This window comes from Lithobates pipiens, unplaced genomic scaffold, assembly GCF_037356315.1.
Source record: "Lithobates pipiens isolate NorthernLeopardFrog02 unplaced genomic scaffold, aLitPip1_a1.2 Scaffold_8, whole genome shotgun sequence".
In the NCBI taxonomy this organism is placed as follows: Eukaryota; Metazoa; Chordata; class Amphibia; order Anura; family Ranidae; genus Lithobates; species Lithobates pipiens.
The window spans coordinates 107524887-107547168 of NW_027507903.1; the positions used below are offsets into that span (position 1 = coordinate 107524887).

General features: G+C 40.4%; 1 protein-coding gene across 5 annotated transcripts in view; it reads left to right on the top strand.

Moving 5' to 3' along the window:
* Positions 1–10164, top strand: part of ZNF609 (zinc finger protein 609) — a 183859-nt gene extending 173695 nt beyond the window's left edge. For all 5 annotated transcript variants that reach the window (XM_077472283.1, XM_077472282.1, XM_077472285.1 and 2 more), the window contains 2 exons: positions 4636–4714; positions 7957–10164. In XM_077472283.1, coding sequence (XP_077328409.1) covers positions 4636–4709 — 74 coding nt within the window. In that variant the 3' untranslated portion in view covers positions 4710–4714; positions 7957–10164. The remainder of the gene's footprint in view (positions 1–4635; positions 4715–7956) is intronic.
* The last annotated feature ends 12118 nt before the right edge of the window (positions 10165–22282 follow it).

Below are 22282 nucleotides of genomic sequence, written 5' to 3' on the forward strand. Positions count from 1 at the left end.
ATTCCAACCATAATTTTGACCATGCTGCTGCTGACTCCCTTTTTTTCACAATTTACCCTTCCAACACTCTCACAAACCCACCGATGATGACTTGAATGTCCCATCTCTGCAACAGAAGTCATTGCAGCTTTAAGGCTTTTAAACGTAATAAACGTCCACGCCCAGATGGATTTTCTGCTTCCTACTATATGAAATTGCCTGATATATTATCTCCTATTCCAAGTCCTTCAATACGTTGTTGAGGGGACACTCTTTTCATTTAGAATATAAATCTGATACAACCTCCTGGACAAATTACTGTCCTATTTCGCTTCTTAACCACTTCTCACCCGCCATATAGCAAAATGACGGTTGAGAAGTGGTTTCATTATCCTGATGTCCAGCAGCATAAGTCGCGTTGATTGGTGGTGTGGTGTGTCTGACACACCACATCTCTGATCAAGGTAAAAAGCCACTTACGGAGGCTCTTTACCACGTGATTAGCTGTGTCCAATCACAGCTGATCACAGTGTAAACAGGAAAAGCCATGTATCGGCTTTTCCTCTACTCGCGCTGACAGATGGGCTGCTCTCCTGACAAGGAGTGGGGGGGGGTTTGATTATCAGTACAGCCCCTAACCCTGAGGATGGCCACCAGGGATGCCCACCCATGACCACCAAGTAAGCCCACTATATCACACCAGGCATGGCAATCATTGCCCATCAGTGATGCCTGCCAGCGTAACGTAACGTAGTTATTTACAAAGTTTTGTTTTGTAACAGAAACGAAGAAAAACTTATTTTTGTTTTTCCAAATTTCCTGTTTTTTTTTTATTTTTAGCGCAAAAAATAAAAAATAACCCCAGAGGTGATCAAATACCACCAAAAGAAAGCTCTATTTGTGGGGAAAAAAATTATAAAAATGTTGTTTGGGTACAGCGTCGCATGACCATGCAATTATCATTCAAAGTGTGATAAAGCTGAAAATTGGTCTCGGCAGGAAGGTATACAAGTGCTTTGTATTGAAGTGGTTATTATTGACATTAAACTTTTAGCTGAAATACTTACAACCCGTTTGAATCAAGTAATAGGCGGACTTGCGCCCATCAAGTGATAATATTCGTAGAGTTTCTTTACTCACCCATGTTTCTAAATCCAGACTTCTACCTTCTACCTGTGTGGGTTTTTTTTTTTTTTTACCTATCATTTGATATAAGAAAAGCTTTTGACACTGTCTCATGGCCATACTTACAATATATTCTTCAAAAATGGGGGCTTGGACTGCACTTTTTGAAGTGGATTTCATCCTTATACGACAAGCCGAATGCATCTATCAAATATGCTGGTTTTAAATCAGACCCTTTCCCTATTGGAAGAAGCACCCGTTAAGGATATCCTTTCTTCGCCCTCCTATTTGCACTCCTTAATGAACCCTTGGCCCATTTCATTTTGATCTGATCCAAACATAAAAGATGGATGTCGCCATAAAGTATGTCTTTTTGCAGATGACAGCTTACTCTTCATGTGATCTCCCCATATCAAAGCACCTAATCTCCTCTCTATCCTAAACCATTCTGCAGACATTTCGGGCTTAACGGTTAACTATCAAAAATTGACTGGACTCAATATTTATCTTGCCTCCTTCAGACCTTCAGCTTGCTAAAGATTCACTTTGCTTATCTTGGACACCTCATAGACTTCCATACCTAGGAATACAACTCAATCCTAAGATAACTGATTTCTACTCAACTAACTTTCCTCCATTGCTAAAACGGGTTACTGAATTATTATCACAATGGTCCTCCATCCCTCTATCCTGGATAGTCAAAATGTATGTAATTAAGATGGCTATATTACTCAGGTTTTTAGAGTCAGATATTACCTTTTGTACCACCACCCTCTCCCTTTAGAATGTAAGCTCTATGAGCAGAGCCCTCCTGTACCTTTTGTATTGTACTGTAATTGTGTTGTCCCCCCCCCCTATACATTGTAAAGTGTTGCGTAAACTGTTGGCGCTAGATAAATCGTGTATAATAATAATCCAAGTTCCATCTATTTTTTTACGACTTATACAGCGTAGAATTATCTCCTTTATCTGGGGTAAAACGAAACCCTGAACCTCTAAATCCACTGTCTGTCTCCCACAATGCTGCGGAGGTTTAGGTCTCCCAAATATTTCTGCTTCATATCGTGCTGCACTCCTTGCACAATTACCAGAATACCATGCAATTAAAGAAATTCCTTTATTGGTAACAATTGAGTTTGAGTGTGACCCTATTTCAGTATCTAACATGATATGGTTAAGACCAACTGATTGTACTTTCGTTCGCAATCCTATCACAAAACATTCTTCATCCATCTGGGACAGATTCAAGACTTCTCTTGGCCTTCAATCTCCTCATTTACCGCCCTTTTCTTTTGTTAAAAATCCAGCCTTTTACCCTGCCTGGATCGTTCCTAATTATTTCAAAGCATGGAATAAAGCTAATTTATCCAGTTTTTATATAATTTGGTATCTGCCTCCTCCATACATTCTTTTCCTACTTTGTGATAAATTTGGACTTCCTCAATCTGAACTGTTCCGATATTTGCAAATCAAAAAATGTTTCCAACCTTATCTCAATTCCAACTCCCAACTATCCCAGATGTCGCGCATATGTATTTCTGACCCTCATGCTAGAGGATTTGTTTCCGTTCTCTATAAGCAAATTTTATCTAGTACTAACACTGGTCACCCCTTGTATGTCTTCAAATGGGAACCAGACCTTATTTGCTCATTTAATGCTACTGACTTGTCATATGGTCCACCACTAAGTCTGCTTCTTCTAATGTTGTGGAAACTAACTTTAAGGTGCTAACCCATTAGTATTTGCTTTCCGCTAGAATATCGAAATATGCTTCTGATTACCCTGGAGCTTGTTTTCGTGGCTGTTCAGAGTCTGGCACTTGTCATATTTGGTGGGATTGCCCAAAAATTCTGGAAGGCAACCTCTTTTTTACACCTATACAGCCCAATCCTGCTACAGCCCTATTAAACCTGAAACCTGATGGAATCACACAGAATCATTTTTGCCTTCTTTTAGAGCTCCGAACAGCCGCAAAATAAACCATTGCTAAGGCATGGAAAACTAAATATTTAATTCCAGCTGAAACCATACACAGAACTAATAAAGCTCTTATTCATTCTAAATTGAAGCAATCGAAAGAGATTGGATCGTCAATTTGAAAAACTGGTTTCCTTGGGTTGAGCATTGTTTACCTCCAGACTTTGATGACAAATTATTATTGCCTTGGTAGTTGTACTCCATTTGCCTTGACTATCATTTCTATTCATTTGGGATCGCATCACCACTTGTAAACCGCCCCCCTCCCCTTCCCCCCCCCTTTTTTTCTACCCTCTTCTCTCTACTCATATTTTTTGTTTTCTACCTTTCTTTTAATATTGCGTGGTACTTATATACACATTATCTCTTCTGTTTTTAAAATAAAGCTATTCGATTGAGCTCCTTATTACTGCTCTTGCAAAATGAACCCAATAGTCACCAGCTTACTTTTTTCCTTCTGATGGAATTTTCTAATGCTTTTGATGTAATACTTTATTGCTTTATTCATTGCTGTACTCGTTACATTTTTACATTGTTATATAGTCATCCTGTTCATAAATCAATATTTTTCGTTTTATTGCTATTTGAATATTGTACCACCAACCTTGTATGTACTCAATTTGTCAATCTTTGTTATATTTAAATAATAAACAAGTTTGCCAACAAAAGGAACAGTCAACACTCCAAATATTGACTCTGCATAAACGTAATGCAATTATCGTTGTATTTAACACTTATGAATTGCTTGAAATTCTACTTCAGTGTATCATAGTAACATCTAACAAAAAGATCTAAAAACACTGAGTCAGCAGACTAGTGAAAATGAATATTTGTGTCATTCTCAAAACTTTTGGCCACGCTTGTACTTTAAAGAGTTGTTTTAGTCACGAGCTTTCACTTTCTAAGGCCCCACTGGGGCGGTGGGTGCGGTGGCTAAAAATAGCGGCGCTTTACCGTCAATTTTGTGGCGCTATTCGGCTAGTGGGGGGTAAAAGTGCCCCACTAGTGGCCCAGAAAGGGTTAAAACCACTGCAAAGCGCTACTACAGCAGCGCTGCCGGTGGTATAGCCGCGCTGCCCCATTGATTTCAATAGGCAGGAGTGGTGTATACATCGCTCCTTCATCACTCCAAAGATGCTACTTGCAGGAGTTTTTTTTTAACGTCCTGCAAGCGCACCGCTCCAGTGTGAAAGAAGCGGCTCTTTACAGGCACTATTTTTAGCGCTCTAGCACCTGTAAAGCACCTCAGTGTGAAAGGGGTCTAAAGGTATGGTAGTCTAAACCATTAAAATGAAACTGCAGCCAAATGTATTTCCTATTTTTGAAGTGGGGAAAAATTCTGGTCACTTAACCTTGTGAGGTTTTTGTTTCAAGAGGCAGGGGCCATCTGGACTGGAAATGAGGGGAAATTTTCCAAGCAAGAATTCAGATAGCAATAAAAGCGCAATGGTTCCTATTCTTCCTCACTCTGTTTAAAAGGCGAGGCAAAGATTTTGTTTTGATTTCCAGATTTAAAAATATATATCATATTTAAGTACCTTTTCTGATTGCAGGTTTGTCATCTACACCCATTGTAGCAAGTCAGCAGGGTTCCGCTCCATCACTTTACCCACCCCCGCGGAGGTGAAAATTGTAAGTTTCTAGTTATTCTGCCATGTTTAGTATTCAAATTTTTATTTTTTTTTGGTTTAGCTGCACCTTTACTTGTATGTATTCCTCTAGTATCCTGAAGCTTGTGTCCTCCAGACAGTTTATCTAAACAACTAAATATCTAAATTTGTGTACAGGCTATTGTCATAACATTATATAATGGTTCTTAGATGTCTCTTGAACCAGACAGCTTTCCTAGCAGTCTAGCAAGAAGCACACAAGCTTTCTTTCTTGTCTTGTTTTGAGTAGAAAGAGCATCACTGACACCTATCAAGACTTCATGTGTATGGAGTATTATTTATCATATATATATATATATATATATATGTGTGTGTGTGTGTGTGTGTGTGTGTGTGTGTGTGTGTGTGTAAAATGTGCAGTTTAACAAATGTAGTCATGTACCATGTTGTGCATTTAGATGCTTCATCCTTCATCGTCACGTCAGTACTGATTACTGACAATAAGAGATCCTGTAACTACTTGATTTTATTTGTATGTCAAGTTTTTTTTTTTTTTGTTGTACAAGAAAATGCAAATAAATACTATTTAAAAAAAAAATAATAATAATAAGTTTGTACAGTATAAAATAGTGCTTAGAAATGTTTGCCTCTTTAACTTAAACATCTCAACCCTGACATGTTCTGTAATGAATTACTGTTTAACTGGCAATATCAGTTGTGCATATAGCATGGAAACATAAAAAATATTTTGATTACCGTATATACTCGAGTATAAGCCGAGATTTTCAGCCCCTTTTTTTAGGCTGAAAGTGCCCCCCTCGGCTTATACTCGAGTCACCGCCGTCTGTCTACCCGATCAGCGTGTCGTGCAGACAGACGGCGGCCATTCCACTATTCAAAAGCCGCGCCTCCCTGTCTGTGATAGGCGGAACACTCAATTTCCCAGCAGTCAGTGGTCCGCCTATCACGGACATCCACTCATCCTCATACTACGGACGAGGATGAGAGGATGTCCGTGATAGGCAGAACACTGACTGCTGGGAAATTGAGTGTTCCGCCTATCACAGACGGAGGCGCGGCTTTTGAACAGTGGAATGGCCGCCGTCTGTCACAGACGAGGAGAAGAGGTGCGGCGATCCTGGCATGGCCGCCGTATGTTTTTACATGCAGATCGCTGCAGAAGGACACAGGCTGCAGAAGGACAAAGAGGCACAGGACACAGGTAGGCTGGACACACAGGGATGGACACAGAGATGGACAGGCATGTCTCACCCTCGGCTTATACACGAGTCAATAAGTTTTCCCATTTTTTTTGTGGTAAATTAGGGGCCTCGGCTTATATTCGGATCGACCTATACTCGAGTATATACGGTAGTCTTTCCACATCTGCTCACGAAAACAAAAAACCTTTCTGTAAGGTAAAGCCAAAGGTAAAATTTGCTGAGCACATCTACCTGTTTAACCACTCGAGCCCCAGAAGATTTGGCTGCTCAATGGCCAGGCCATTTTTGCAATACAGCACTGCTTTAACTGACAGTTGCGTGGTTGTGCGACACTGTACTTAAAAAATTCCCTTTTTTACCCACAAATAGAGCTTTGTTTTGGAGGTATTTGATCACCTCTGCGTTTTTTATTCTTTTTTGCGCTATAAACAAAAGAGCGACAATTTTGAAAAAAAACACTATCTTTTTGCTATAATAACTATCCCAATTTTTTTTCCCCAAAAAAATAATTTTTCCTCAGTTTAGGCCAATATGTATTCTTATACATATTGTTGGTATAAAAAAAAATCGCAATAAGCGTATATTGATTGGTTTGTGCAAAAGTTTTAGCATCTACAAAATAGGCAATAGATTTATGGCATTTTTATTATTATTATTATTATATATTTTTTTACCAGTAATGGTGGTGATCTGCGATTTTTGTCAGGACTGTGATATCGCCGCGGATAAATAGGACACTTTTGACACATTTTTGGGACCACTGACAATTATACAGCGATCACTGCTATAAAATGCACTGGTTACTGTATAAATGTAACTGGCACTGAAGGGGTTAACACTAGGGGGGATCAAGGGGTTAACTGCGTTCCCTAGATGTGTTCTAACTTTGGGGGGTGTGCGACTGACTAGGGGAGAAGAGAGATCGGTTTTCATACTTAGTATGAACATACAATCTCTCTAATCTCCACTGAGAGCACCAGGATTTGTGTGTTTACACACACAGATCCCGGTTCTCGCCCTGTCACGATCAATCGCGGGTGCTCTGCGGTCATCGCACCCACCGGGCACTTGCATCTGCTCTGGGCATGCGCCTCCTACAGAGTCTTAAAGGGCTGACCTACAGCTACGGCGGTTCACCCAGGGGAGCCGTTAAACTGCAGCGGCCAGTCGGGAACCGGTTAAAATAATGCTATATACTATTGAAAACAGATTGTGAAATAAACTAAAGTGTTTGTATCTAGAAGAGAGAAGTGTACTGGTTAGCATTTTCAACTAGATTCTACGTTGTTTTCACCCAATAAAGTATGAGAGGTTGAAAAGGACAATTTGGGTGCCATTGTCAATAAGAACATCCCATCCTTCAGGCAGTTTGATAATGAAGGTCTATTTTATTCAAGAAGATGAAAAAAAAGGAAGCATGCGGGAAACTGAAAAATTTGTCTGTGAAGACATTTGTCTTGCAGAGACTATGCACAATTTATGCTCTATAGATGTGCAGACTTGCACTGCTCTATCTGTTCTACATCATCTAGACAACCATTGAGTAAAACCCAGCTCCAGACAAGCAATTAAATACATAGTTGAAATTCATATATGAGTTGTTTTACTGCACACATTTATATTTCTGACCATACAGTCCCAGGGTTTACACAGCCTCGACAGACGGCATGACCAGGTTAATTACATTTTTTTTTTTCTGCTGCACTCAAGCAATATACCTTGGGTCACCTATGCACCCCTAGCCTGTAGTTGGACACTGGATATACAGATTTTTCAACACTGTTAGCACTTATTCTATGAACAAATGTGCATATAGCACATCACAGCTGCCCCTAGGTCTGCTCCCACCCTCTTTAGTCTGCTGCTATGAAAAGGACAAGAGATTGACAACAAGTAAAATTGCTTACGTTGGCTACATTTGAAATGGCAATAATACATAACTGCATGCATTGGTTGGTTTTTATATCTGCTTCAAGTTCGCCTTTAAACATATTTTGTTTCAGGGGGCCCACTCTGACTATGCCTTTATTTTTCTCTCCAGATAAAAATTTGTCAAGGTCCCTGTCTACACAAGTCATGTGACTGGATCACAGGACACATCTGGATGAGTTGGCGCAGTTGAATGGTGTTTCCACCAAGGGCTCTTCAGTTCCTCTTCAGATCCAGGACATACAAGTCTAATTGTTGCCCCTCCAAAAGCTCAGCTCTCCTCCTCCTATTCTATGGAGACCTGGTTTTGCAAAACATGACTGTATTTATTCTTGCATTTCTCCAGTGAACTGGGCTGTGAGGAGAAGACTTAACCTTTTTCATAGTGCATATGAGTGCACAGCTTCAAACACCTCAGTCAAATTGTGAAACATTCAAGGTCGGGAAAATGCATCCTGTGCCTACAGACTTTGGTTAAATGTTATTTTCAAGTTATTATGACGAGTTTGTTCCTGTCCCGTTGACACTCCATCAACCATGACTCATCAGTTTATAGATTTGTTTTGACCACATGCTCAGGCATCTGATTTTCACAGGTTACGCAGGTCAAGGGAGGGTTTTGCATACATGGCATCTACATAATATGGGGGTATTCGGTTTTGTTTAAAACATTCTGGGAATGATTGTTCTGGAGCTGTTTATTTTCAATATCATTCAGTTCCTTATTTCTCTTTTCTGATATCTGCATTTTGTCATGGCAGTTACTAGAACTTGGTGTTTTGTGCTACAATGGCCAACCACCTAGAGATACAGAGGGTACTCTTTTGTGCGCCTACAGGCTAAAAGTTAATGTCCCTTTGCACTGTCTGAGCAGTTCTGAGGCACTACTCAACTTGTCCCCACCAATGCTTTTTCTTCTTAATCAAACAACACAAATATTAACCATAAATCTCTTAACCTCCTGTTTTGATAATCCCCTAAAAAAAATCAGACAAATGAAATAGTTTTAATTATAATTATACGGAGGCATGAAGACATTGATGTAACAATTCAGGACTCCCAGTTATGCCCTTTGGCTGTGTATAATGTGTGTGTGTATATACCTGGTAAGGTTCTTTTGTAAGACACTAATCTAAAAAATGGGGAGATATATTTCACATGTGAATTTTAGATCTGTTTAACCACTAAATATGGCAGGATGCTTGTCTTGGATCAGCAAGAAAGCCCCACTGGTTGGCCTTCATTTAATATTTCAAAATATTTTTTATTAGAGAGCATGCAAAGTACATTGTGTACCCGTTTATCTGCAGGAGATACGTGTTCTCATACAAGAGAATGATAAAACCTGTAAGGATTGTGTCCCTCTGTTAAAAAGATGCACTTTGTTGAATTCTGGGTTGTGTTTACAGGCACCCTTATTTTAGATGGCAACAATAAAAGCATTTGTGACTCCAGGAAAGTGATCACCACATGTGAGAAATCCCTTTGTGGCCACAGGGAGTAAAATGTATTTAAATATCTATAAGGAGAATCCCAGATGAGTCATGACCTTCATTAAGTGTCTTATAAATGTAAAGTCAAACTCTTTCCCCTGTAGATACAGTTATGGGAAATTATATTTAGGTGAAAAAGTAGGTTTTTCAGTCGAGCGCATCATACTTTGAGAATGCAGAAGATGACATACAGTTGTCATTATGGGGTCATCCAGACTGCTGCTATTTTCCAACAGCTCGTTGGTACTGTAACCATCTATGTCTAGTACTCTGTCTTCTGCCAGCAAAACTGTCTCAGTGACCTCTCTGTTCTTGGTTAAGTTCAACTTCATTTATCTGGGACTGTCCAGTTATTTTTGTAATGCAATCTTTAAGGGGATTATTCTCAGAGTCGTCAATCTCCCACCACCCTATAAAGATGCACATTGATATCAAAACATTTTTTAGGCATCAACTCTCTGGTAGTGACACCTCTTCATACCAAGAGGTGACTTGAAGGAATTTCAATAAAAATACAAAAAAAATGTATTTAACCCTTTCTGGAAGTTTTCCAATAAAGTTCTTTTGTATTGCTTGGTTGTAAACAGAACTTATTGTATATGAAATAAACTTTACCCCTTACACCTTTAATGTGGGTGATTGGGGAACAAAATCCTTCTCACCTCGGCAACCCTCGTACGTATCTGTATAAAGATGTAAAGTTATATTTCTGTTATGTAGCTATTTTTTTTTCCTTTTTTTTGCATACAGATTTTAAGTCTTTGTGGCAAAGTTGATTTTTTTTTCTTTCAGTTTTAATGAAAAAAAAAATACACAAGTTTGTATTACGCTTTTGTTTATCAAAGTGGTGGTCTCCTGTATGTGTGCAAATTATTATTTTTTAAGTCTACATATGTGGAAAGCTGAGCTCTGTAATGGTAAACGCTTAAAATACATGTGTACTTCACAGAAAAAATACTGTATGGCTTCCCCCACATCCCTTACCTAGAATAGCAGACCTCCGGTGCAACATGCTTTGCTATAAAACTCCGCTATTTGCTCAACCAGTAAGTGTTTACATAGAAATGTATTCCCTGTGCCTGTGTTTAGTGTGCAGGCAGTTTTGCTCAACTCACTAAAGATATTGTACAGCTTTATTTTTCTGCATGCATGTTAATTTGTTGACGTTGCCCGTAGAAAACAACAAAGATTATTACATGATTTAGGGTTTCCTAAAGTGCCACTACATTCTATCTGGTTTTAACGGTGATATACAGTAGGGAAAATTAATTAATTAGATCCCCTGCAGATTTTGTAAGTTTGCCCACTTACAAAGCAATGAAGGGTCTATCATTTTAAATGATAGAAACGGAATATCAACCAAAAAACACAATACAAATGTTGTAAATTGAGTTGCAGTTCTGTAAGCAAAACGTATTTGATCTTCTACCAACCAACAATAATTCTAACTCCCACAGACTGGCTACAGTATGTAGTACACGAATTAGTCCTGTCAATTTCAAGCGGAAGCAAACTCATCCATAAAACAGTTTAATTTCCGGCATGTGCCACAAATGTAACACTCCCATTGGTTGTGCTCTCAACCAAACTGTAAAACCATCCAATGGCTGGTGTCATAACTGATCACATGTGCAGCATCATGACAGCTCTTGATTAAACAGAGGCAAAGATGGCAGCTTCCTTGGCTGAAAACGATAGGGGGGGTTTACTTAAACTTTAAGAAGGTGCTCCTAATGACAACTCATTATGTGCATAAAAACCTGTCCACAGAATTTTTCTTCCATTCAAACCTTGCCGTCATGGGCAAGACCAAAGAGCTGTCAAAGGACATCAGGCACAAGATTGTAGACCTGCACAAGCTGGAATGGGCTAAGAGACCATCAGCAAAAAGCTTAGCAAAAAAGAGACAACTGTTGGATCGATTATTGGAAAATGGAAGAACTACAAAATAACATCTATTGCCGTTGGTCTGGAGCATGATCGCAAGGCAGTTGGGACCCAAACAAACCATTGGTAACACAATATGCCGCCATGGATTGAAATTCCACAGAGCCCACAAGCTTCCCCTCATCAAGAAGGCAAATGTACAGGCCCGTCTGAAGTTTGTCAATGAACATCTAAATGATTTAGAAAAGGATTGGGAGTGATGTGGTCAGATGAGACCAATATTGAGCTCTTTGGCATTAACTAGACTCGCCATGTGGAGGAAAAAAAAATGCTCACTACAAACCTAAGAACACCATCCCTACAGTCAAGCACAGAGGTGGAAACTATCTTTTGGGGCCATTTGCTGAAGGTACAGACCAACTTTGCCACATTGAGTGGCCAATGGATGGGGCCATTTATTGTAATATCTAGGATGAGAACTTTCTTCCCGCAGCCAGAACACTGAAGATGGTTCATGGGTTTGTCTTCCAGCATGACAATGACTCAAAATATGCTGCCAAGGAAACAAAAACGTGGCTCAAGAAGTCTCCAGAGCTTAATCTTATAGAAAATTTATGGAGGGAGCTGAAACTTTGAGTTGCCAAGCAAAACACAAGAAACCTTAAGAATTTAGAGAAGATCTGTAAAGAAGAGTGGACCAAAATCCCTCCTGAAGATGTGTTTAAACCTGGTAACCAACTACAAGAAACATCTTACCTCTGTGCTTGCCATCAAGGGTTTCTCCACCAAGTACTAAGTCATGTTTTGCATGGGGATCAAATACTTATTTTAAGCACTGAACTGCAACTCAATTTTTAACATTTGTATGTTGTGTATTTTCTGGATTTTTGGTTGATATTTAAAATAGACCTATGATAAAAATTATAGACCCTTCATTTTGTTTTTTGTTTTTTTTTTAGTGGGCAACTTACAAAATCTTCAGGGGATCACATAATTTTTCCCGGATGAGAAAAAGCAGCTCTCGGTAGTGAGAGAGACTTATGGGATAAAATATGGATTCATGAGAAATATTAATGTTTTTAGATGTTTAAAATTTAAAGTCAAACCTTGATTCATAGATCATACTTTATTTTATATGCTGCTACCTTCAGGTGATTTCACACTCGCTGCAAAAGCTTTGTTGGAACAGTACCCTGCTAGTGTCTTCTTGAAAAAATTAACCAAATAATCTCTGACACTTATCAAGATCAGATTACTTACTGCCTTCGTGGCTCACCAGCAGTTTCAGGTGACCTTAAAGCACACCTTGGGAACTGTATCCAGACCCCACAGTCACAGGGCTGCCCTGTAATGTATGCTTCAACAAATGTACTTAGCTGCAGGGTGCTATACAGGTCCAGGGCCCTGGTCAATACCTGTAACACTTAAACCCTGAAGACCCCTCTGTGGTTATGCCTGCTCTCATGGGTGAAGTCTGAACCCTAGCTGGAATTGTCAATATGGAAAAGGTAAGAAAGGGTCATCTGTACCCCTTTTACATATTTGTTCTTACCTTACATGTCTTGTTGGGTCTGTAGTATACACTATATCCTACAAGACATACTGCAGTGCTGTGCTCTAAGGGCACATATGCATTGGGACTTCCAATAGTCGTAGGTTATGGTATTATAGCATTTACTAATTCAGATTTGGGGATTGGAAGTTCCTTTCTATGTACTGAATTGCTTAAACTTACCTCCACTCTCTTGTGGGTGCCATTGTCTGCAGATAATGCAAGCTGGTCGTTTGCCACCTGTTGCCTGATTGAATCAGGCAAGTTGAGTCTTATCAAGCGACTGGCCAAACCTGGAGAGGTTTTTTTCCCCTGCCTGACCGTTTTAAAGCCTTGTGTCCTATGGACTTAAGTAACATAAATAAAAATGTCCATTTCCACTTTGGACCCAGCCATTCTTGAGCTAAATACTTATTCTATGATCCCTATTGAAGGTAGCCCCTCCTTTAAAGATTCAGTAACTAGATGTTTAAAGATCTTTCTAAAAACCTACTTGGCGCAAGCAGGACCTGACCTGCTAGTCACGATTGCGCAAACTGGGTACAAAATTCATGATGTAATTTCTCCCGAGGTGGACAACACAAAGTTACAACTTTTATTTTCAGCCCAAATATTCTGTGTGAATGCCATGGAGAACCTAATTCATCAGCTCTCCAGAATGTCTTACTGTGTGTCATATGAGCAGGATCCTAAGGCTGAAATACAAGGCTACCGATCCGAAGCAGGAAAAATGCCTTTTGCTTTTTTTTTTTACATCCTCAGCCCACCTCTGTCTCAGCCAATCAGGAAGATTTGAATTCATTGAGAGAATACAAAACTGCCTATGTGTGCTGCTCAAGCCTGACTCTGTTTTGTGCCTGGTGTGAGACAGGAAGTTTTGTTTCACACCTGGAACACAAGGTTGCAAACTGTAGTTAGTTGAGGCAACCTACAGCAGGCACACCTGTTAGTATAATATATATTTTGGGCCAGCTATTTAAAATGGCAGAAAAGCTAGATCAGCTTTACAACAGCACAGGGGTAGTTTTTCTCTCAGGCTACAAATTCCTAATTCTAAGACCCAAGCAGGGGAGGTCAGACTAAACAACCTATTCTGAATAGGCAATCTGGTAAACTATAGACATGGAAGGGATGGCATAGGTTGTGTTTGAGCTCAGGATAAGGGGTGTTTGGGGTTCCAGGTTGTTTAATTACCCTCCTTTTGTAAAAGGGTCCGGCCCCTAGTGTCCCTATATAATCCTACCCACTCGGGTACAAGCCAGCACGACATCTTGCCCTTTGATCCCCTGTTATCTTAATTCCTTACAGCACAGTCCCCTTTTTGAGCTTAATTTCTCCACTTCTCGTGCTTGCTAACAAGACTGAAGCCTCACTGAGTGGGTGGCATTATATGGGGTCACTAGGGGCTGCATCCTTTTTCCAGTGTCCAATCACCTGCAGATGGCAGCATATAACTCATGGTCGATTCCCTTTTCTTGTACCCTAAGATATGGATTTAACATGTACGTCAAAATTCCTTTTTTTTTTCTTGTTATGGGTGGCATATGTAATGGATAAAGCACCCTTATTTATTTATTTTTTCCTTCCTGCCTCTGTCCCATTTTGGTTTTCCTTTTTGCTTCTTGTCCAGGACACACGCAAGAAAGTCAGAAATAGTCATTTCTTAGGCAATTGTGCCTGAAACATAAATCACCATTGGAAGCTTTCCTGTTATTATGGCGACAGCTGTGAAATGTTTGATTTTCTATCCTAGCTCCAATGCTCACCACATAAGGGGGCGACTCTCTCCATGGGGACCCAGACAGCAAAAAGAAAAGTGCCTGGTTTTACCCCGCCCCTATCCAAAACAAAAAAAAAACCCACATATACCACAGAATAATGTCTCAACACACAGCAAGCCACATCTGAAAAATAGATGCAAAAATACCAGACCAGCAACAATAGTACATATTTAATATTCTACACATTCTAACCGTTTCTATCCTTCTGGTTTCTACAAAATATCGCTCCAACATTCCCAAGTTTGTAAGTTCTTTCATATTCTCACCAATTTTGTTCCAAACAGGTTACCTGAAACTATTCAGCCAAAATCTTTTCTGAAATTTGTTTAAAGCTTCTTTCCTATTTTGAAAAGTCAAGTACTTTAGTCTCAGATTGATGAATGTGAAGAAATCAGCGTTAGTGTGTTCAATTTTCTATACTTGATCTTAGCCAAAAGGCAGAGAAGTGACGTGTGATCAATTTTCTAACGAGAAACAATTTTCTACTAAGCCCTAATTAAGGGCCGGTTCACACTGCGGGCGATGCGAGGCGACATGACTTGCCTCGCCGCGATCTGACAAGTCGCCCCCCGTTCTGTACAATGGAACCGTTCTGAGAGGAGCGACTCGAGTCGCTCCGACTCAGAAAAAAGGTTCCTGTACTACTTTTGGGCGACCTCGGGGCGACTTGCATTGACTTCTATACAGAAGTCATTTGCAAGTCGCCGCTGAGGTCGCGGCGAGGCAAGTCGGTGTCGCCTCGCATCGCCCGCAGTGTGAACCGGCCCTTAAGATTAACCTGATATTTTGGAACTTCTAGATGCCCCTAAATACATGTACATACAAAAGTTATTTTAAAAGAACCATTAATATGTTGAATGACATATTTTAACACACATCTTACCGATATCTTGAAGTTAGTCAGTATGCATGAAGTAAATGGGGAATTCTATATATCAATGCACTAACCTTTGAATATATGAAATATCAGCTAAAGTAACTAATTGCTTTTAGTGAATTGACTTACATGTGTTGATGCAAACTTTACAACTGAAATTTCTGTAGTAACAAATAATAAAGTGGAAGTTCAGTTAAAACCTAACTAGGGCTAAACCTATTCCTCTTCCCATTCTAAGACTATTCTGTCTATCCTGTGAAAGAAAAGATGCTTATACTTGCCTATTCTGAAGCCAGTCCGGTCACATGATCAGGTCCCAGTGCCAGCTTCAGTGTAGAGGGGCAGCCATCAACAGATGCCTCATAGTAAGCATATGGGTGATATCACTGCACAGGCATTTGCTGCCATTGTCAGCGAGCTCTCCTCTCCAATGAAGATGCTGCTGAAGAGATCAGGTGACCGTAACAAAGTGCCGGCTTCAGAATAAAAAAAAAATTATTTCACAGGGTAGATAGAATAGTCTTAGAATAGGGGTATGAGTAGGTTTAGCCTTAGTTAGATTTTAACTGTGAAGGGTGTGGTCCCTCGCACTACCATGTGAATAACTAAAATAATAATAATAATAAAAATCATCAAAAGCTGCTGCTATACCTAAAGTATACACAGTGCACAAGAATAAATGTAAGTAGAAGTGATCAGCGCAACGTCCTAATTCATAAATAGTGTAAATGATAAATCAATAATGTGCTAAAACCAGATGAACACGTATACCAATGAAATGAGTGATCAAAGTCCAAAATATCCAAATGTGGTGAAACGATTCTTCTAAGCCCTTGTACACACGGTCGGAGAATCCGTCGGAATGTGTCCTATCGGACCGTGTTGTCGGATAATCCGACTGTGTGTGGTATGCATTGGACTGATTCCGTCGGAATATCCGTCGGATCCAATTTTCCAACATGTTGGAAATATTTCCCGACCAACTGGGCCGATCGAACATACTCCGATCATGTGAAGAGAATTTTGATCGGACCAAGTGCCACGCATGCTCAGATCAAATTCCTACATCAAAGCTATTGGCTACTAGCCTGAATGTAGTCCCATCGTAACGAAATTACGTCTTCACATTCTGAAAGATCGGATTTTTCACCAACTTTGTCCAACCGTGTGTATGCGACAGTTTCGGACAAGATCCGACGGATTTGGTTGTGGAAATCCCCGACCGTTTGTACAGGGGCTAAGAGATATAAACAGATTCTTAACACAATTTCTGTGGCTACGCAATAGCTTAATGCTCCCAGAGCTCTTATCTCAGTAAGAAGTATAATCAGCCTTATAGCTCTTATATGATGGGCTTACAGTTCCAGATATCTAATATCCAGGCATGTTGAATGTTCTGATTCTGGATGATGTTAAACCAGGCTCGAAACCCCATATGATGGTGTAAAACCTTCCCTTCAGGGCTCCTGGTTACATGGTCATCTCAAGGTTCTGAATATTATGTAGGAACAAAAAAGGGGCATCCCATAGTGTACTACGTATAAATAATATAAATGTATTCAAAAGACAAATGGATTCTTACATTAAAAGCAGTTTAAAAGAGCTTGTCAAGTTACAACCAAAATCATAAATATATTTTATTGTAATTTTTTTGTATTCGGCCCCCCTGAGTCAATACTTTATAGAACCACCTTTCGCTGCAATTACAGCTACAAGTTTTTGTTTTTGTATCTCTGCTTGTATGTTTAGGGCTGTTGTCTTGTGGGCAGATGAACCCCCGCCCCAGTCTCAAGTCTTTTACAGACTCTAACAGGTTTTCTTCTAAGACCGCCCTGTATTTTGCTCCATCCATCTTCCAATCAACTCTGACCGGCTTCCCTGTCCCTGCTGAAGAATAGCATCCCCACAACATGATGCTGGTGGGGTGTTCAGGGTGATGTGCAGTGTTAGTTTTCCGACACACGTAGGGTTTTGCTTTTAGGCCAAAAAGTGAACTTTTGGTCTCATCTGACCAGCGCATCTTCTTCCATATGTTTGCTGTATCCCCCACATGACTTCTCGCAAACTACAAACAGGACTTCTTATGGATTTCTTCTTGTCACTCTTCCACGGAGGCCATATTTGTTGAGTGCACGACTAATAGTTGTCCTCTGATTAATGCTCTCCTTAATCGGTCTTTCAGTTTTTGTTTATTGAAGTAGTAGGTACATAAACAAAAACATAGCACTACATATATCAAGGGAAGCAAGAGTACATAAAAGGTGCATCATCAAATATGAGCATAAGCCTTGAATCATTATAGCAGTACGGATCCACAATCGGCTGGTTCGGTTGGTTAACGCATCATGTAGTGTTGGGGGAAGAATAGGGGGTGGGGGCGGCCAGTCCGGTTAGGTGGGCGGCCAGTCCGGTTAGGTGGGCGGCTATGTCTTGGTAGGTTTGCACTTGTGCCATACTCTTTCCATTTTTGTATAATGGATTGAACAATGCTCCATGAGATGTTCAAAGCTTGGGATATTTTTTTTTTTTAAACCTAACCCTGCTTTAAACTTCTCAACAGCTTTATCCCTGACCTGTCTGATGTTTGTTCCTTGGCCTTTGTGATGCTTTGTTCACTAAGGTTCTCTTACAAACCTCTGAGGGCACCACAGAACAGCTGCATTTATACTGATTAAATTACACACAGGTGGACTCTACTAATTAGGTGAATTTTGAAGGCAATTTGTTCCACTAGATTTTAGTTAGGGGTATCCGAGTAAAGGGGGTTGAATACTAATATACGCCACACGTTTCAGATATTTGTTTGAAAATTTTTGAAAGCCATTTATCATTTTCCTTCCACTTCACAATTATGTGCCACTTTGTGTTGGTCTATCAGATAAAAACCCAATAAAATACATTTATGTTTTTGGTTGTAAGTTGTAACATGACAAAAAGTCAAGGGGCATGATTACTTTTTCAAGGCACTGTATATAATATTTATTAGGTAGGCTCAATCGGCAATCTCCAAGATAAGGAGGTATTTGAATCTGTTTCCCTGTTGATATGTTGCTTTATTGCCATGGTTGTGCTACCCCTGAAGGAGCTGCTGGATAGGATGGGTCCACTGTTTTTCACCTCGATTTTCTCAAGGGCCCCCAGGCCCTTTGACACACCAGGTTAAGAGTAAAGACCAGTAAACACAACAAATAATTCCTATCACCCAATAGTAGTACTATCTTGAAAGCAGGCACCAAACCAGTTAGCAAGGATAAACAATGTTATTCAGTAAAGTTGATAGCCAAACAAGTACAACACATTGGCAGTTATGGTAACATAGTTCTGCATACAGGATGGTTAACAGTAAAGAACTAAGCATCACTGACCCATAATGCCCAGGCCAGCTTAAACAGTAGCAGCCCCACCTCAAATGCAATAGAAGGCAGTAATGAGGTTTTAACTGCCACTAGGGGAGCTACACTGCCACTGTGCACTAATGATAAAAGAACAGTAAAGGGGGGAACAAAAGGGGCAATCCTTTAGGTTGATCACGGCTAACGTTCTGGCCCTTCAATTGAACATTGCTGCATTTATGTTTGTTCTGCAAAGCCTGCATGCAGTAAGATGGTGAAAGGTGCAATTTCTTAAGCACTGGGCCTCTTTTTTGTGTTGTTTACAAGTTAAAAACTTTTTGCTAGAAAATTACTTAGTACCCGCCAAACATTATACATTTTTTTTCTAACACCCTAGAGAATAAAATGGTGCTGTTGCAATACTCTCTGTGACACCGTATTTGGGCAACGGTTTTACAAGCGCACTTTTTTATTTTTAAACAGTTCACTTTTTTAAATTAAAAAAGAAGACAGTAAAGTTAGCCCAGTTTTTTTTTATATTGTGAAAGATAATGTTACGCCAAGTAAATTGATACCTAACATGTCACGCTTCAAAATTGAATGGCGACAAACTTTTACCCTTAAAAATCTCCATAGGCGATATTTAAAAAATTCTGCAAGTTACATGTTTTGCGTTAGAGGAGGTCTAGGACTAGAATTATTGCTTTCGCTCTACCGATCGTAGCGATACCTCACGTGGTGGTTTGAACACCATTTTGCTATGCGGACGCTACTCGTGTATGCGTTCACTTCTGCACGCGAGCTTAGCGGGACGGGGCACATTTAAAAAAAAAAATTATTCTTATTTATTTTACCTTTTATTTTTACACTGTTTAAAAAAAAATTGTGACACTTTTATCTCTATTACAAGGAATGTAAACTTCCCTTGTAATAGAAAAAAAAACATGACAGGACCTCTTAAATACAAGAGCCTGGGTCACAAACACCTCAGATCTCATATTTACGCTAAAATGCAATAAAAAAAAATCTTCCCCACACTCGTCTCCATGCACAGCCACGGAAAGGATCCTATTGCGAATCCGCAGCAGAGATCACTTTTATCTAGTACCAGACCGCTGGCTGAACACAGCGATACCGGGATTATAGCAGCTAGCTGCTGCCATAACGATACCAGTCCTCAAAGTGAGGACGTAAATCAGCATGCGGCTGTCCGGAAGTGGTAAATCGTACATCACGGGACACAGATTCATAGTAATCACTATGTGGGTTATAGGCCACCTTCAAGTGATGGACACTGGCACGCCCTAAAACAAAAATTCCACTCCCTATATAACCCCTCCCGCTACTGGCAGTACCTCAGTTTTTTCGCCAGTGTCTTAGGTGTTGGTCACGAGTAAAGATGTGCTGCGCTAAGCTCCACTGGAGCAAACCTTGCTGGGGCTAGCTATGCAGCCAGATCCATTGAAAGTGTCTTTTTAGGCCAAATTGAATGGTACCCGGGTCTTGTGCAGGAAGAAATGAGGTTTAGCCCGTAACGCTTCTCTTTCTAAAGAGCTAGACCCCGGGATCCAGTGCTTTTGTTTCTTTCTGGCGGGGTGTTTTATGGGTCCAGGAGTGTGGATCCCCTGATAAAAAGGGGCCCCAGTTCCTGAAGGTTTTTTAAATGGAACCCACCCTGAGGGGAGAAGATTGGGTCTGTTGGTTTTACCACAGAAAACCCTGCGGCGGGAAAGCTAAGTGGAGATTTCTAAGGAATTTTAAAGTTTTTAATGAATTGTCTCCTTTAAAAATTAAATGTTGTTATGCCTAAAGGTCACCACTGGGGGCTGTATAGAGCACGTACCTTGTCATGCTTTCCTACGCTGTGTCACGTTGTCTCCGTAGAAGCTGCAGATTCCTCTGGCGAGCAGCCCCAGAACTCCAGTAAGATGGGGGGGATTTTCTTGGAAAAAGCTCTCCCTGGATAGGGGGAGGCCAGAACGGTTAGCCATTCCGCTCCACTTTTTACTGCCCCTGCACCGAGGTTGAATTACTGGTTCTCCTCCTTGCCACCCCCCCCCCCCCACAAACAAGCCCAACACGTCAGATCGGAGGCCTGCAGCCGCCCGTAAAAATGCTCTTTTTGAAAAGAGGGGGTGCAATGTGACGCAAGGGTGGTGCTTAGCATAGTGTTGGTGTGTGGCAACGCCCAGCACGAGAGTATGTTTTAAAAGCTCCATTATTTGCGGGTGGAGCGACGCACTGATACCACCTCGTGTTCGGTGTTAAAGTATCCAGGAAGGACAGGTCTGTCTGTGTGAATGCCGGTGTTGTGTCGAATATAGTCCTCCATCGGATAGTGTCCACCCTGTACTGCACTTGCGCAGTACGGAAGACAAGGGGACGCCGAAAGTCCAGGTTCAAGCCCCACCATCCAAGTAGACATAAAGTTAGAATAAAAAATTGCAGAGCGAAGCAAGGCCGTGCCCGAAGCATGGCGAGCGGCCCTGTTATTAAGTGCTACCGTATGTCCACTTGGATGGTGGGGCTTAAACCTGGACTCAGTGCGTAGGCGCCGTTCATCTGTGGAGACTTTCCGAGTCTCCTTGTCCTCTGTACTGCGCAAGCGCTGCGCCTGCACAGTACGTGGCGGACACTATCCGATGGGACAGTTTTTGGCAAAACACCGGCTGGCACACCAGACTTAAGGCTTTCCTACTACAACGTTCTTGTAAGTGCAATATGATGTTTATCTAAAATAAATTGAAGGTTTTACACTATTTGGAGCCTCTATATCTTTTCATGCCATGCATATACGCCCATGAGTCCGGGTTCATATGAGATGAGTTGAACAGTTTTGGGCTAACCTTTCACGCTGAGGAGACTGTGCAAGTCTTATAAAGGGTTGGGAGATCAACAGGAGTGCCTGAGGTGTCCAGGAGATTACATTATTACTACATGCTCTCTGTGATCCTCTGTAATGGGGGATCATGGGCTTCTGGTAAGAAGTAACTCTATATAGTGGTGGTGGATTTTACACGGCTCACATCAGGATCCGAAGATTGATTTCTTTTATGGATGGACTTTACAGATCACAATTTTTAGTTATACACAGGTGTATGTTACATATATTTGATTTCCCTATACCATTGGATTTTATTTAAAGGGATATCACCTTTTTGTTTACATATTGCATTTCTCACTCTATATTGGACTTTATAGGTACATCACAATTTTTCCTATATTCTTCATTTTATACTATGTCATTTATATTCTTGTGAGGATTTATTGTTTAATAACTCATAAGAAGATGCATGTATGATTTATTTTGTTTATATGTGGTGCAGTTTCTGTGTTTCACAACACAGCACGGTTAATTGAAAATATAACCTCTTCTTCCTATCTTGGATTCACGCTGATCGTGGGTAATTCCATGGTCAGTGTGATTCTGACATACAAGTGAGGTTATTTATAAACTCAAAGTTCACATTTTCACTGATTTAGTGCGATTCAATTTTTTCTATATTCTTGTCACTG